Source organism: Lithobates pipiens, unplaced genomic scaffold (genome assembly GCF_037356315.1).
Source record: "Lithobates pipiens isolate NorthernLeopardFrog02 unplaced genomic scaffold, aLitPip1_a1.2 Scaffold_1, whole genome shotgun sequence".
In the NCBI taxonomy this organism is placed as follows: domain Eukaryota; kingdom Metazoa; phylum Chordata; class Amphibia; order Anura; family Ranidae; genus Lithobates; species Lithobates pipiens.
In genome coordinates this window covers 218,428,467-218,447,024 of record NW_027507685.1, presented here as the reverse complement: position 1 = coordinate 218,447,024, position 18,558 = coordinate 218,428,467, and the positions used below count along the sequence as shown (strand labels likewise).

The following is an 18,558-nucleotide window of genomic DNA, read 5'->3' as shown; positions in this document are numbered from 1 at the left end:
GCATCCCATGGGCATATACTCTCTGTCTACAGTATCTTTAGAATTTAACAGAAGGCGGACAGTAGAAACTGTAGTCCTTATAAATTGAAATGAAAGTTTCATCAACTGGATAAATAATAATGACCTCATATAAAACAGTGTTACTTGGGTGATTCGAACCAATATAAATTTTGAATGGCTTACCCACAAGCTCACCACCAACAGTGTATTTCCCAACACTGGCTTCCCCTACCCCACCGTGTAAAATTCAAAATGCTAACCACAACATACAAAGCCATCCACAACATCGCCCCCATCTACATCACCAACCTCATCTGCAGATATCACCCAAATCGTCCCCTCCGCTCCTCCCAGGACCTCCTGCTTTCTGCTCCCTTGTTACCTCCTCCCATTCTCGCCTTTAAGACTTCTCCAGAGCCTCTCCCATCCTCTGGAACTCCCTGCCCCAGTCTGTCCAATCAGTCCCTACCCTGCCCACCTTTAGGAGATCCCTGAAAACTCATTTATTCAGGGAAGCCTATCCCACGCCCACCTAACAACTGTCCCCGAGCCACCCCCATCAAATCATTCTTTGCAGCTATTACCTTTTGTACCACCACCCCCTCCCTTTAGAACGTAAGCTCTACGAGCAGGGCCCTCCTGTACCTTTTGTATTGAACTGTACTGTAATTGTGTTGTCACCCCCCTATACATTGTAAAGTGTTGTGTAAACTGTTGGCGCTATATAAATCATGTATAATAAATTATTATACATGATTATTAATAATAGTAATAAACATAACAAAAATAGAGGGATTTTCTTAAATTTAACTACAAAAGTGGAATCCTTTGATGCCCTGGTGCTTCCATTTTATGGATATAGTCGGTCTCCTTCAGGGCTTATGGTACATTTTTTTTTTTTTTTTTTATCAAGGCCAGTTTGAGATTTTTTTCCTTATTTTTTTTCCCTTTCTTCAAATAAATGTGAATATATGGTACACCATAAATACACGGCAAATACGTGATAAAAAATAAAAAACCGGGAAGTGCCCGCTTTTACAAGTCCTGAAAAATGTGAACTGAGATTGCAGAACATTTTCTGGGATTACCTGAAAATTATCTTTTTTCTTGAAAAAGAAAAAAGCCTGAAATGTAGAGATTTCACATAGAGTGTCGACATTATCTTAAGTATTCAATTTCTGACACATATTTTCAGGGGATGGGCAGGGTACAATTCTCAGTACAAATGCTGGAGCTCTAGATAATTAGGATTTTCTACTTTCGCCATTATTTTATTCTGGACCTATATAAAATATTGCTTTTGTATTTTCTTTGCAAGGCAGGCACAGAACATCATGTTCCACGTCCAGCCCGGCGTTTGCTGCAGACTTCTGATATGTCATCGCAAACTAGTCATGAAAGAATGAAATACATTAACCCTTTCCTCTTCCCTAGGACCAGCTGCTTTTCTGTGATGACTGCGACCGAGGGTACCATATGTATTGCCTGAGCCCCCCAATGTCCGAGCCCCCAGAAGGTGGGTGACTGAGTCCTGTGTGCTGATGTACTGTTTTCTGTCTCTTGTTTTATTATCAGGCATGCAATGCAGTATCTGCTTATGCGTTTCGTGTAAAGATATCCTGTCATTAAGCTGTTCGAGCCTTTAGGACATTTTTTCTTATGCTTTTGTATTCCTGAATTCCTCGCTGTGCCTGCAAGACATTCTTGTGCAGTGAAGGGGCTGGCTGCCTGTAGCTAGTGAGAATGAAGTGAACTCTGGCTCCTTGCCTAGAGTAATGGGGGATTATGGGAAGGAATTCATCCGTACCAAGCAGCCATGTTGGTACTCCCATTTTACCATTTTAGAAGGGCAACTGTGATCGTGGCTGCATCCTACTGCCAGTCAGTAACATAATTTGTACAATTCTTTGGAATATATGCACAGTGACTGCATTGCTGTATTAACGAAGTACACTATATTGTCAAAAGAATTGGGATGCCTGCTTTACATACACATGAACTTTAATGGCATCCCAGTCTAAGGGCTTAATCTATGATTTCTCCCATGGATACCACGCTGAAGACATACACTATATTATAAAAAAAGTATTGCCTGCCTTTACACGCACATGAACTTTAATGGCATCCCAGTCTTAGTCCATAGGGTTCAATATTGAGTTGGCCCACCCTTTGCAGCTATAACAGCTTAAACTCTTCTGGGAAGGCTGTCCACAAGGTTTAGGAGTGTGTCTATGGGAATTTTTGACCAATCTTCCAGAAGCGCATATGTGAGGTCAGGCACTGATGTTGGACCGGAAGGCCTGTCTCATAGTCTCCACCCTAATTTAACCCAATGGTGTTCTATCGGGTTGAGGTCAGGACTCTGTGCAGGCCAATCAAGTTCCTCCACCCCTTGACTGGTGCACAGTCATGTTGGAACAGGAAGGAGCCATCTCCAAACTGTTCCCACAAAGTTGGGAGCATGAAATTGTCCAAAATGTCTTGGTATGCTGACGCTGAGTCCAGGACTACACCTAGAACCTTGGCATGTGGGGATGGGCTTATAGTTGTTCCATCAATTTTAATAGAGATCAGGGGAAGGGGCATATGGGAGAGGAAAAATTATAAGTTCGGTTTTGGATAGATTGAGTTTGTGGAAGTGGTGTGACATCCAGACTCATATATCTGATAGTAAATTAGTGATACGTGAGGAGAAAGAGTGAGCTGAGGGTTAGAGAAATAGATTTGGGTGTCGATAGCATAGAGGTGGTATCAGCTGACCCAGGGAGGAGGTGTAGATTGAAAATAGGAGAGGTCCAAGAACAGAACCTTGGGGGACCCCAACAGAGAAAGGAAGAGGAGAGGATGAAGTAGAGTTGTAAGATACACTAAAGGTGCGGTTGGATAAGTAGGAAGAGAACCAGCGAAGAGTACAGTCACGGAGACCAAAGGCGTGACGTTTTTTGAGGAGGAGGGGGTAGTCAACCGTATCAAAGGCAGCAGAGGTCCAGGAGTAGGAGTACAGAATAGTGTCGATTGATCTTTGTTGGACTTAACGAGCTCCCAGAACGGAACTCATTCATAAGTAGAGTACTTACTGTAAAGCTTGTTTCTTAAAGGCATCCCTTTTTCATGGGTGATTTTCTTTTTTAATTAAATTAATTTGTTCAATTTAGATTGCAGGTTCCCCAGCGAGTAGAGAACACCTACCTGAACAGTATTACCCTACGAGCTGCAAATAGGGACTTAAGCCGCGTACACACGGGCGGACTGTCTGGCCTACTTAGTCCGCCGAAACACATTTCAGCGGACAGTCCGCTCGTGTGTGGGCTTCAGCGGACTTTTTCAGCGTGCAGTCTGGCGGACTAAGTATTTCGGAATGTTGGAAATACTGTCCGCTGGACTCGCATTTGGGCGGACAATCCGCCCGTGTGTGTGCCAGTCTGCCGTACTTTTGAAATGAGCGGACTTTTCCCACCCGGAGAAAAGTCCGCTCATTTCGAGCGGGTATCCAGGTAGGCGGGGCCCACGACGGAGACGTCGCTGGCCCCGCCGCCTGGTATGGACTTAAAGGGGAACCCTAACGCCGAAAAAAATCGGCGTGGGGGTCCCCCCCAAGTCCACAACAGACCCTTGTCCGAGCACGCTACCCGGCCGGCCAGGAAAGGGGGGCGAGCGAGCGCCCCCCCTCCTGAGCCGTACCAGGCCACGTGCCCTCAAAATGGGGGGGTGCCTTGGAGAAGGGGGGGCCGCGCGGCCCCCCCACCCCAAAGCACCTTGTCCCCATGTTGATGAGGACAAGGGCCTCTTCCCGACAACCCTGGCCGTTGGTTGTCGGGGTCTGCGGGCGGGGGGCTTATCGGAATCCGGGAGCCCCCTTTAATAAGGGGGCCCCCGGATACCGGCCCCCCACCCTATGTGAATGAGTATGGGGTACAATGTACCCCTACCCATTCACCTGTGAAAAAAAGTACAAAAAAAACACAACACAGGGTTAAAATATTTTATTGCACAGCTCCGGGGGTCTTCCGTCTTCGGGGGTTTTCTCGCCGGACTCCTCCGCTATCTTCTTGTAGCTCTTTTGCTAGCGGAGGAGTCCGGCTTTCTTCCTCGCCGCCGGCCTCTTCTCCCGACTTCGGGGGTCTTGTCCCCCTCTTCGGTTCTTCTGCCGGGCCACCGCGCCTTCTTATAGCTCTTTTACAGGCGGTGGCCCGGTCTTCTGTCGCCGCCGCCGCCTTCCGTTCTTCTTCTTCTTCTTCTTCTTCTTCTCCAGGAGATGTTGCCACGACGATCTCTCCGGCCGGAATGCCAGGGACGCACTGCGCGGCCACTTATATAGGGACAAGGGGCGGTGTCATATGGCTTTATGTCACATGGGTTGGTGTCACATGGGTTGATGTCACATGGGGACTATGACATCGTAAGGGGGCGGGGTCACCATGTGACCAACCCATGTGACATAAAGCCATGTGACACCGCCCCATTGTCCCTATATAAGTGGCAGCGGAGCGCGTCCCTGGCATTCCGGCCGGAGAGAGCGTCAAGGCAACATCTCCTGGAGAAGAAGAAGAAGAAGAAGAACGGAAGGCGGCGGTGACGGCGGCGACAGAAGATCGGGCCACCGCCTGTAAAAGAGCTATAAGAAGGCGCGGTGGCCCGGCAGAAGAACCGAAGAGGGGGACAAGACCCCCGAAGTCGGGAGAAGAGGCCGGCGGCGAGGAAGAAAGCCGGACTCCTCCGCTAGCAAAAGAGCTACAAGAAGATAGCGGAGGAGTCCGGCGAGAAGACCCCCAAAGATGGAAGACCCCCGGAGCTGTGCAATAAAATATTTTAACCCTGTGTTGTGTTTTTTTTGTACTTTTTTTCACAGGTGAATGGGTAGGGGTACATTGTACCCCATACTCATTCACATAGGGTGGGGGGCCGGTATCCGGGGGCCCCCTTATTAAAGGGGGCTCCCGGATTCCGATAAGCCCCCCGCCCGCAGACCCCGACAACCAACGGCCAGGGTTGTCGGGAAGAGGCCCTTGTCCTCATCAACATGGGGACAAGGTGCTTTGGGGCCTTCCCCAAGGCACCCCCCCATGTTGAGGGCACGCGGCCTGGTACGGCTCAGGAGGGGGGGCGCTCGCTCGCCCCCCTTTTCTGGCCGGCCGGGTAGCGTGCTCGGACAAGGGTCTGTTGTGGACCTGGGGGGGACGCCCACGCCGATTTTTTTCGGCGTTGGGGTTCCCTTTTAAGTCCATACCAGGCGGCGGGGTCAGCGACGTCTCCTTCGCGGGCCCCCGCCTACCTGGAGACGCGCTCGAAATGAGCGGACTTTCCTCCGCGTGTGTGGGCGAGTCCGTTCATTTCAAAAGTAGGGCGGATAGTATGGCGGACTTAGTACGCCATATTAGTCCGCTCAAAAAGTGCCGTGTGTGGGCAAGTCCGTTCATTCGAAAGTATGACGGACTGTCCGTCGGATTGTCTGACGGACTAAGTTGGCCAGACAGTCCGCCACGTGTGTACGCGGCTTTAGTAATGACAAGAGTAGTGTGTTATCTTAGTCGTAGAAATGCTCTCCCAACTCCTGATTAGTCTTTTCTTTTGCTCTATTCCAGTATCTAATTTTGGGCAGCACCACAGTAAATGAATAAGATCACCATGAAGGAAGACACGTTTAGAAACAATTTTTAGAATCCTGTCCACCTATGTTGTAAAGAAAGACTGGAGTTAAAAATTTTACCAAAAATTTCTACAAAGATTTATACGAAAGTTCTCAGTACATTTGACGATTTGACAAAAGTAGTCCAAAATTTAATTCACTTTACTTTTACTTTTGATACTGGATTTTGTAATGAATGGGCTTTACTAAATGAAAGTCACATTCACTGAAATTCATTTATTTTTAGAAAGATTTTCCCGTAAACAAAAGGGAAAGAAAAACATAGCGCAAGCACTGCATAGCGTACTAAGTAAATAAAAGCAAGGATGTTCGTTAGAACCATATAAAATGCACTCACAAGGGGAGCAATGATAGGTGGAAAGCATTGCTGAAGTGAAATCTACAGAAGGGTAGCAATGTCGGATGGTAACCTCCTTGCCTTGGGCAAAGGCATGGGAAAGGAGATGGAAGCAGAGCGTCAGCACTGACTCAGAATCACTGTGACAGCAGACAACCTGACAGCAGCGTGGCTGCAGGACGATAAACCTCCCTAGTCTGACGTCACCCCTCTACAATGCAAAGTCAGAATGTGTTTTGAGGTGTCTTCACTTCTTCATCAGCCTGACTACTTGGAGGAAGCTTATGCCAGGGCTTAGGGGGGTGCTGGGGGTGGGCCATGCCCCCCTCCAGATTTTAGTTGCGCCCCCTGCCTATCTCTGAGAGTGCATCCAATGATCCATGAGCCAGTCTGATGGGGGTAGTCGATATAAGGGACCACTGTGATGCAGACAGATGTAGGGGGGCTCTCTGATTGGGACAATCCATGTACGCTGGCACTGTGATGGGACTTACACGATGTAGGGGGGCTCTCTGATTGGGACAATCCATGTAAAGAGACCCTGTAATGGGGATACCTAATGTAAAGGGGCACTCTGATGGGGACATCTGATGTAAGGGGTCATACTGATGGGGACACCTAAAGAAAGGAAGCACTCTGGTGGGGACCTTGATGTAAAGGGTGACTCTGATGAGTACTCATGATGTAAATAGGGGCTCTGATAGCAATACCTGATATAAAGGGACACATATTCAGTTTATTCACCCTAATCTACTGTAATGCAGCCTAATAAATACTTGTGTTCCCCAGGTCATAATATGTTGTGACAGACTATCAGTGACACACACAGTGTTGACATTGGGCCACTTGACTTTTTTCTTTAACTGCACCCCCAGTTCTCAGCCTGGTACTATGCATAGTTAGAAGAGTTCCGATTCTAGTGTTTCAGTATTATTTGTGTGCTTCTTACAAGTCCTCCATTTTGAATATTTGGTATTCATTTGCCACATCCATTTGGCTTTTCTTTTGGTATTGTTTGGACTTTTTTCACAGACGGCAGGTGTTTTGAGTGCTGGTGATCCAGTGTTTTTTTTTCCCCCGGGTCTTATTACCTTTTTTCCAGTTCATTTTTCGAATTTACTCATTACTGTAGTCGATAATGAATGTCGATTAGACCCCACTAAGTATTAGAAAATCAATTGAATGTTCTTAAAACTAAACATTTTGGATGAAATTCTACTTTTTTAATTCAGCCAAACGAGGTAGATGGAGCAATCCCCCTGCCGGGACATTTTATTCTGGCAGTGGCACCCACCAGTGTTGGCATACACTGACTGGTGGCTGCAGCTGCTGATTGAGGATACATTTCCAAAATGTACCTCTTATAGAAGTTGATCAAACAATCGTGGGGAGAATCGCACACTGCTTAAAATTTTACCAGTCTTTGATGACCCGGCTGCATTTTGATCAGTATATGGCCAGCTGGAAGGGAAAGAAATGTGCAATAGGTAGAGGTAGCAGTTCTTCTTGCTCTGGTGTTATATCTATTTCTCTCCTTTGTTTGCAAAGACTGTCATGTCTGTAGACGTAGCTCATAATAGTCATAAAAAACAAATAGGAAAGCCACCAGATCATGTGTTTGCTTATACACAGGCCAGCACACATTTTCTTGCCTTAACCACCTTCAGACCGGACCATTTTGCTGGTAAATGACCAGAGGTCTTTTTACAATTTGGCACTGCGCTGCTTTAACTGGTAATTGCGCGGTCATGCAATGTTGTACCCAAACAAAATTTGCGTCCTTTTCTTCCCACAAATAGAGCTTTCTTTTGATGGTATTTGATTGCCTCTGCGATTTTTATTTTTTGCGATATAAACGTAAAAAGACCGCAAATTTTGAAAAAAAATGATATTTTCTACTTTTTGTTATTAGAAAAATCCAATAAACTCAATTTTAGTCATACATTTAGGCCAAAATGTATTCAGCCACATGTCTTTGGTAAAAAAAAAGTCAATAATTGTATATTTATTGGTTTGCGCAAAAGTTGTCACATCTACAAACTAAGGTACGTTTTCTGGAATTTACGCAGCTTTTAGTTTACGACTGCCTATCTCATTTCTTGAGGTGCTAAAATGGCAGGGCAGTACAAAACCCCCCCAAATGACCCCATTTTGGAAAGTAGACACCCTGAGGAAATTGATAAGTGGCATGTTGAGCCCATTGAATATTTTATTTTTTTGCCTCAAGCGATTGAATAATGACAAAAAAATTTTTTTTTTTTTTTTTTACACAAAGTTGTCACTAAATGATATATTGCTCACACATGCTATGGGCATATGTGAAATGACACCCCAAAATAAATTCTGCTGCTTCTCCTGAGTATGGGGATACCACATATGTGGGACTTTTTGGGAGCCTAGCCGCGTACGGGGCCCCGAAAACCAAGCACCGCCTTCAGGCTTTCTAAGGGCGTAAATTTTTGATTTCACGCCTCACTACCTATTACAGTTTTGAAGGCCATAAAATGCCAAGATGTGAGCAACCCCCACAAATGACCCCATTTTAGAAAGTAGACACCCCAAGCTATTTGCTGAGAGGCATGTTGAGTCCATGGAATATTTTATATTTTGCTACAAGTTGCGGGAAAATTACAAACTTTTTTTTTTTTTTTGTCACTAAATGATATATTGCTCACGCATGCCATGGGCATATGTGAAATGACACCCCAAAATAAATTCTGCTGCTTCTCCTGAGTACGGGGATACCACATATGTGGGACTTTTTGGGAGCCTAGCCGCGTACGGGGCCCCGAAAACCAAGCACCGCCTTCAGGCTTTCTAAGGGCGTTACAGTTTTGAAGGCCATAAAATGCCAAGATGGCACAAACCCCCCCCAAATGACCCCATTTTGGAAAGTAGACACCCCTAAATTTAGGGGTACACTAGTGAGACTAGGTAATAAATGGCGGGTGCCCTGAAACTATAAAAAAAATAACTAACCAATCAGCGTCACCTGTAACAGTTATATGGTGATCACTGGTGAAAGGGTTAACTAGGGGGCAATCAGGGGGCTTTATGCGGTAGTATATGGGGGTCCCTGGCGCTATAAAAAGCTGCGGCGAACCTAAATACCTACCTGCCTAACTAGCGTCACCTGTGACACTAATACAGCGATCAGAAAAACGATCGCTTATTAGGCTGGGTTCACACTGGAGCGATGCGGGAACGCCACGAATCCGCGGCGGGTTCCCGCATCGCATGCCTCCCGGCGGCAGTTCACACTGCCCTATGCGAACAGCTGGGAGTGTCAGTGAAATGTTAATGACACCCCCAGATCAGTTCGCATATCGCAGTGCGATCTGCAAACTCGGATCGCATGGTGTGAACACCCATGCGATCCGATTCTGCTGCGGACCAAAAAAAGGGTCCCGTGCGAGTTTGCGGCGGGTGCGACACGAATTCAGCCATACTATCTGTATGGCTGAACTCGAATCGCACAGAGATCGGATGTGATTTGCACTGCAGTGCGGTGCGAATCACATCCGTTCTCATAAACCGCTGCAATGTGAACCCAGCCTTAGTGACACTGGCGACGGGGGGTGATCACGGGGTTAAACCTTTATTGGGGGAGTTAGGGGGGTACCTTAGAACTAAAGGGGGCTAACCCTAACTGCCCTAACAGTTATTACAGTCACAAATGACACCCGCCGGGTGATCAGGGGGTTAAACCTTTATTAGGTAATAAATGGCGGGTGCCCTGAAACTATAAAAAAATAACTAACCAACCAGCGTCACCTGTAACAGTTATATGGTGATCACTGGTGAAAGGGTTAACTAGGGGGCAATCAGGGGGCTTTATGCGGTAGTATATGGGGGTCCCTGGCGCTATAAAAAGCTGCGGCGAACCTAAATACCTACCTGCCTAACTAGCGTCACCTGTGACACTAATACGGCGATCAGAAAAATGATCGCTTATTAGGCTGGGTTCACACTGGAGCGATGCGGAAACGCCACGAATCCGCGGCGGGTTCCCGCATCGCATGCCTCCCGGCGGCAGTTCACACTGCCCTATGCGAACTGCTGGGAGTGTCAGTGAAATGTTACTGACACCCCCAGATCAGTTCGCATATCTGCTGCGGGCCAAAAAAAGGGTCCCGTGCGAATTTGCGGCGGGTGCGGCGAATGGCTGAACTCGAATCGCACAGAGATCGGATGTGATTTGCATGCAGTGCGGTGCGAATCACATTCGTTCTCATAAACCGCTGCAATGTGAACCCTGCCTTAGTGACACTGGCGACGGGGGGTGATCACGGGGTTAAACCTTTATTGGGGGGGTTAGGGGGGCACATTAGAACTAAAGGGGGCTAACCCTAACTGCCCTAACAGTTATTACAGTCACAAATGACACCAATGCAAAAAAAAAAAAAAAAAAGCAATTGGTGTCACTGTGACTGGGGGGGCAGGGGTAATTGGGGGGTGATCGGGGGGTAAAGGGGGGGTGTGAGTGTGCCTGGCATGTTCTACTGTGTAGTGTAGTGCTTGTGCAACTCACCGATGCTCTTTCCTCGGTGCCGGAACGAAAACTACCGACACGGAGGAGAGAATACATCACTTCCTCTCCTGTGTTTACATTACAGGAGAGGAAGTGATGTCACCGGACAATTTCATTCGCCGGGAGCGATCGCGAGGGGGTGGCCATGAATGAATGGCCGTCCCCTCGTCCGGGATCGCTCCCGAACGAATACCGACCGCCGCAGGCACCGGGCGGGGGCCCGATCAGGCCCCCGACCCGCGGGAGGCAAGGGACGTACATGTAAGCCCTTATGCCTGCCCGTGCCATTCTGCCGACGTACATCGGCGTGCGGCGGTCGGCAAGTGGTTAAAGTGGATGCAAACTCAGTATATATATATATATATATATATATATATATATATATATATATATATATATGTTGTTTTGATGTCATAATGTACATTTCCTATCATTTGAGCCCAGTCTTGCCACAAAGAGTTAATCAAGCTCTGAGCAATCCTCTTTTATTGTTCAGTGAGATAAATCTTGACAAACAGAGAAAAACATTGTCAAATACCCCCCCCCCCACCCCCCCTTGATGTGAGCGACGGGTGATTTACATATCTCGTGCACTAGCCTAAGAGACATGCATTATTTTTTAATTGCCTCCCACTCCTTTCTTCTGCTGCTCTGCCAGGATTGGCTGTTCCACAACTCAGTATGATTTGGCATGCTGAAGTCATGTGGGGACTTTTCTGGGTTTTGACTGGATGTTAGTGATCATAGCAGAAGTTCAGTGTAAGAAATACACAGGAGAAAATGCATGTTGATAAGGGGAGTGTAGAGGTGGGCGGAGAGTCTTCTGACATCACGACTCCACCCACTGAGCCCTGGAAAACATACTCACCCACAAAATCTGCAGTTTTTCGGGTCTCATAGCAGACAGAGGGGAGATATTTGACAGATAAGTATACATGCAGGAGGCATGTATATCCTTCTAGATAACCAATATTGCAGTAGGTTAGAAAGGGTGAGAGTGGGTTTACATCCAGTTTAAGGCTGCATTCACACCTGGGCATTTTGAAGGGCAGGCAGATTTGCTCTGATTCTACCCATGATTTCAAAACATTTCAGATGAAATCCGTTTGAATGGCACCTTAAAAGGCAGTGGGGTTCTGCCGTGATTGTCCCGTGATAAACCACGCTGCAATCGCAGTAAACCGCATCGCGTGAAGTTTGTCGCCCAAACAACATTGTGGAGCTTCTTGCTTCACGCAATGCAGGTTGCCATGATTGCAGTGCAGTTTATCGCAGTACAATCAAGGCAGGACTGCATTGCTTTTTTTAGGTGGCATTCAAATGAATGGTATCTGAAATGTGCGATTTGTCATTCACACTTGGCCGTTTTGAAATCGCAGGCAGAATTGTGGCAAATCTGTCCACGATTCAAAATGCCCAGATGTGAATGAAATCTGAATGTTAGATCTGTTCCTTGGTATAGTTGACCCGTTGATTGCAAAAATTGCTCCAATTTTCCCCCATCAGCTCTAGTTTTTGAGATACAGCATAAATGCCATATACCAATCTATTTTAATGCACTGTTTTATTTAAATCTCATTTAAATCTCATTGTAGTATGAAAGAAACACATAAAAAAAATGCACTGCAAACATGAAAGGATAATAGTGGCAATATACGCCCACCTCCTATACAGGCATACCCCACTTTTAAGTACACAATGGGGTTTATTTACTAAAGCTGAAAAGTGCAAAATCAGACTCACTTCTTCATAGAAACCAATGAGCTTCCAGGTTTTATTACCAAAGCTTAATTGAACAAGCTGGGGTTAGAAGCTCATTGGTTTCTATGAAGAAGTGAGCCTGATTTTGCACTTTTCAGCTTTAGTAAATAAACCCCATTGTGTACTTAAAAGTGGGGTATGCCTATACAATCATAACCATAATACAGTTAATAGAATCGAATGTTTCCGATGTAAAATTACAGCTGGAAGTACATAACACTCTCAATATATCTGCTAATTTGTACGCAAAAACACAATCTACGTAACAAAAGAATTGGTTGATCAGCAAGATCTTTTCAAATACTGAGTAAAGAAAATTATATGTATTTGACCATATCTAAGAAACCAGAGCTGATCCAGTCTAGCCAATGCAAGTTTCTAAATCAGTGCCCAGAATATACCCCAAGAACATGTCTAAAAAGCGAGGCACCGCAACAAAAAAATATTTTTTTGTTGGGCTGTCTTATTATTTATGTTACTGATTTATATATTGCCTTTGTCTTCTGAGAACCCTGTACAGAGCAAGGACAGCCAGCATATGGCATTATAGGAAATACAAACCTTAGCCTGACTTGCTCAGTCTGTGTTACATAAAGGGTGGTTGTTATAATGACATAATGAAATATTAGATCACACACGGTACAATGGGAACAAGAGCCCCGCTGAAATGAGTTTTATTCCTGCTGTGCCAGACACAGCCGCTCATCACACACTGACAGCAGGAAGTGAGCAATGATTGTCAGCGTATGACCAGGTCACCATTCGCTGTCTTCTCTCACTGCGTGAGTAACGCAACCGGGCGGAAGGAAAGGAACTGCAATGGATTCATTCACTGACAATTAGTGCTGGCTTCCAGCTGTCTGTCTGTGACTTACTGCTCATCCAGTGTGTTTGGTGGACTATAGGGGGGCAAGATGTCCCCGAGTGTCCAAGACATCCTAAGGCAAGGCACCCATCTTGCCTCATTACAGTGGGTACTCGGTCAGGAAGGGTCACCTCCTGGTGCTGGCTTATCTTGGGGGAAGAAAATAGCCACAAGGCAAGGCTTTCAAACCAATCTAATCAGTCATTCCCCACCAAGGATAGTTGGCTGGAGGGTATCTGCTGCCATAGACATAGGGCTGTCATCTGAAAGACAGTCAAAACATGCTACGACCACCCTACATGAGTGGCCAAGCTGAACAAGAAGCATCCTCCAGAGATTTCATATATTTTGCCTACATTGGTGTAGGGAAAATATATTACATCTCTGGAGAATGCTACCTTTAAAAGTTTATTTAAACATATTATAGTGCAACCTATAGTGTATCTAAACCTAAGAGCAAAAATATATACCGTATTTATCGGCGTATAACACGTGCCGGCATATAACACGCACAGTTTAGGAGGGAATTTAAAAGCAAAAAACTTTTAGGAGGAAAGTTTAAGGAAAAAAACTTACATTTAAATGCCCATCAATGCAGCCTTGTCGGTGTCATTTGCAGCCTTGCATTGCAGCCTTGTCAGTCATTTGCAGCCTTGTCAGTTATTTGCAGCCTTGTCAGTTATTTGCAGCCTTCCATTGCAGCCTTCCATTGCAGCCTTTCATTGCAGTCTTGCATTGCAGCCTTCCATTGCAGGCTTGTCTCCTTGCCATTTTAAAAATGGCGCTGCTGAGATACAGAGCGGATGTCCTGGGTATCTCGGCGGCGCTCATTCTCGGCGGCTTTCGGGTATTTTTGGCCGCACTCGGCTATTTTCGGCCCTTCTCGCCTATTTTCAGTCGCACTCGGCCGTTCTCGGCGGCTTTCGGCTTTCCAAAAGCCGCCGAGAACAGCCGAATGTGGCCTAGAACGGCCGAATATACCCGAGAACAGCCGAAAATACCTGAAAGCCGAGAGCGCCAGAAAAGGTTAGGAAGGGCAGGGGATCGGCGTATAACACGCACCCCTGATTTCCCCCTGATTTTAGGGGGGAAAAAGTGTGTGTTATACGCAGATAAATACGGTTAATGTGTGTGTGTATATATATATATATAAGGAATTATGGAATAGCTCTCCCCTACCGTATCTCTATAACATAGGGGGAAATGTTCTGTAGTCCTCATAGAGAGCTGAGAATAATGTTAACTTATAAAAAGTCAGTAGAAACAAAGCTCATTGGATTTCTGGCAGGTCCAACTGGTATTTTTTTATTTTTTTTGCTAGGAGTAAACTCCACTTAAAGTTTTGCATATACAGTCGTGCTCAAATGTTTGCATACCCTGGCAGAAATTGTGAAATTTTGACATTAATATTGAAAATATGACTGATCATGCCAAAAAAATGTCTTTTATTTAAGGATAGCAATCACATGAAGCCATTTATTATCACATATTTTTTTGATCTATTTTAAATCATAATAACAGAAATCACCCAAATGGCCCTATTAAAAAGTTTACATACCCGGGAATGTTTGGCCTTGGTACAGACACAGAAGGTGGGTGGCACACACAGGTTAAAATGGCAAAGGTTAATTTCCCACATTTGTGGCTTTTTAAATCACAATTAGTGTCTATGTATAAATAGTCAATGAGCTGGTTAGCTCTCACATGGATGCACTAAGCAGGCTAGACAGTGAGCCATGAGGAGGTAGAAAAGAGCAGTCAAAAGACCTGCGTAACAAGGTACTGAAACTTTATAAAGATGGAAAAGGATATAAAAAGATATTCAAAGCCTTGAATATGTCAGTCAGTACTGTTTAATCACTTATTAAGAAGTGGGAAATTTGGGGATCTCTTGATACCAAGCCAAGGTCAGGTAGATCAAGAAAGATTTCAGCCACAACTGCCACAGGAACTGTTCAGGATACAAAGAAAAACTCACAGGTAACGTCAGGAGAAATACAAGCTGCTCTGGAAAAAGATGGTGTGGTTGTTTTTATGGAGCACAATACGATGATAATTGTTCACAATGACTGTCATGTCTGTAGACATAGCTCCAATGCTGTATCCTGCCCTAGACCGACAAAGCCCAGGCCTAGGGCAGCACTTTGCACGGGAGCAGCGCGGAAAGTTGCCAGAAAGAAGCCTTTACTGTACAAATCCCAATACTTTTGGTGATATAGTGTATTATGTATACAATGCTGTGAAAAAGTATTTGCCCCCTTGTCACACTTAAATGACTCAGATCATCAAACAAATTTTATTATTACACAAACATAACCCGAGTAAATACAAAATGCAGTTTTTAAATGATGGTTTAATTTATTAACCACTTCAATACCAGGCACTTAAACACCTTCCTGCCCAGACCAATTTTAAGCTTTCAGCGCTGTCGCATTTTGAATGACAATTGCGCGGTCATGCTACACTGTACCCAAATGAAATTTTTATCATTTTTTCCCACAAATAGAGCTTTCTTTTGGTGGTATTTGATCACCTCTGCGGTTTTTATTTTTTGTTAAACAAATAAAAAAATACCGAAAATTTTGAAAAAAAAAAAAACGTTTTTTTTTGTTTCAGTTTCAAAACGTTGTAAATAAGTACATTTTCTCCTTCACTGATGGGCACTGATGGGGATACACTGATGGGCAATGATAAGGCAGCACTGATGGGCACCGATGAGGTCGCACCAATGAAGTGGCACTGATGAGGTGGCATTGATGGACACTGATGGGCGACACGGATGGGCACTGATAGGTGGCACAAATTGGCACTGATAGCTGGCATGGATGGGCATGGATAGGCGGCACAGGTGGGCATGGGTAGTCGGCACAGGTGGGCATGGGTAGGCGGCACAGGTGGGCATGGGTAGGCACTGATAGGTGGCATGGATGGGCACTGATAGGCGGCACGGATGGGAACTGATAGGCGGCATTGTATTATAATATACTGTACTAATGGATGCCAATCAGTGCCAAACAATAATGCATGCCAATCAGTGATGCCCATTGTGGGCACTGATTGGCATCCATTATGGGCACTGATTGGCATCCATTGTGGCACTGACTGGAATCCCTGGTGGTCTAGGGTGGCATACCTTATCCTGGGCATCCCTGGTGGTCTGGTGGCGTCCCTGGTGGTCCAGTGTGGGCATTCTCGGGGGGGCTGTGCTTATAATCGATCAGCACAGCCCCCCCCCTGTCAGAGGAGCAGCCGATCGGCTCTCCTCTACTCGCGTCTGACAGACGCGAGTGAGGAAAAGCCGATCACAGGCTCTTCCTATTTACACTGTGATCAGCCGTGATTAGACACGGCTGATCACGTGGTAAAGAGTCTCCGTCGGAGACTCTTTACCGAGATCGTAGTTGCAGGGTGTCAGACTGACACCCTGCAACAACGATCGTCGCGATGCGCGCCCCCGGGGGCGCGCAGTGGCTCATAATCCTGAGGACGTCATATGACGGCCGATCAGGATTATGAAACCACTTTGCCGCCGTCAATTTGTAATAGGGCGGGCGGCAAGTGGTTAAAGCAAAAAAGCTGTCCAAACCTGCCTGGTTTTATGTGAAAAAGTAATTGCCTCCTAAACCTAATAACTGGTTCTGCCACCCTTGGCGGCAACAACTGCAATCAAGCGTTTGCGATAACTGGCAATGAGTCTTTCACATTGCTGTGGAGCAATTTTGGCCCACTCTTCTTTACAGAATTGTTTTAATTCAGACACATTGGGGGATTTCCAGCATGAACGGCCTGTGTAAGGTCATGATACAGCATCTCTATTGGATTTAAGTCCGGGCTTTGACTAAGCCACTCCAAAACCTAAATGTTGCTTTGTTTGAACCATTTGGAGGTGGACTTGCTGTTGTGTTTCAGATCATTGTCCTGCTGCATAACCCAAGTGCACTTGAGCTTGAGATCACGAACTGATGGCCGGACATTCTCCTTTAAGATTTTCTGGTAAAGCTCAGAATTCATGGTTCTATCAATTATGGTAAGTCATCCAGGTCCTGAAGCTACAAAGCAGCCCCAGACCATCACACTACCACCACCATGTCTGATTGTTTGTATGATGTTCTTGTTATGAAATGCTGTATTCGTTTTATGCCATATGTAACGGGACGCACTCCTTCCAAAAAGTTACATTTTTGTCTCATCAGTCCACAGAATATTTGCCTAAAAGTCTTGAAGATAATCAAGATGTTTTTTGGTAAATGTGAGATGAGCCTTTGTATTCTTTTTGGTCAGCAGTGGCTTGGGCCTTGGAACTCTACTATGGATGCCATTTTTGCCCAGTCTCTTATTGTTGAATCATGAACACTGATCTTACCTGAGACAAGTGAGGCCTGCAGTTCTTTAGATGTTTTTTCTGGGTTCTTTTATGACCTACTGGATGAGTCGTCGTCATGCTCTTGGAGTAATTTTTGTAGGCTGGCCTCTCCTGGGAAGGTTCACCATTGTTCCAAGTTATCTCCATTTGTGGATATTGGCTCTCCCCATGGTTCACCAGAGTTCCAAAGCCTTATGCCTTGTACTGACAGATTTTGTCCTAAACTGGTGTTGCATACACACGGTCGGACAAAGTTCGATCGTTCGGAACGTGATGACATTCATTTGTTACAACGGGACTACATTGAGGCTAGTAGCCAATAGCTTTGGTCTCGTAATTTGATCTGAGCATGCGCGGCACTTTGTCTGATAGGAATTCTCTACAAACGATCGGAAAAAGTCTGATCGGATTTTGTTGTCGGAAAACTTCTGATCCTGCTCTCAAATTTTTTCTGTCGGAATTTCCGATGGAAAAAGTCCGATAGAGCCCACACACGATCGGATTTTCCGACAATATAATCCGATCTGACCTTTTCCGTTGGAATTTATGACCGTGTGTACAAGGCATTATTATGGCTTTGAAACCCTTCCTAGACTGATACTTGTACATTACTTTGTTTCTAATCTGTTCTTGATTTTTTTTTAGATTGTGGCATGATGTGTGTTTTTTTGTGATCTAACTATACACAAGAGGCCGCGCTTATGGATCAGGTCACAATCAAACAGGAGTGTATGAGAATGCCTATATCGCCCCCTAACTTTATTTGATAATGTTTCACTGGTTGTAGTTTTTTTGAGGTATAACTTTATAACCAATATATATATAAAATTTAGACCTATTTGTATTAGTCACTCTGAGGTTGCTGCCTCCCTAAGAACACAATCTGAAGTCCAGGTTGTGTTTAAAAGTTGGATGATAATAATGGGCTGATGGCGCTACCTCACTCAGTCAGAGACCCAAAGGGGTAAAGGTAGATAAATATATTAGACCCTGAGCTATACCCACAACCACATGTAGCATCCCAGACAATATTCAAATTATTTTTGTGGTATTA

General features: G+C 45.3%; 1 protein-coding gene across 3 annotated transcripts in view; it reads left to right on the top strand.

The window, feature by feature from the left end:
- The window catches only part of DPF1 (double PHD fingers 1), a 226,873-nt gene that overhangs the window by 174,371 nt on the left and 33,944 nt on the right, over positions 1-18,558 (top strand). For all 3 annotated transcript variants that reach the window (XM_077482773.1, XM_077482782.1, XM_077482764.1), the window contains one exon: positions 1,435-1,516. In XM_077482773.1, the coding sequence (XP_077338899.1) occupies positions 1,435-1,516 (82 nt within the window). The remainder of the gene's footprint in view (positions 1-1,434; positions 1,517-18,558) is intronic.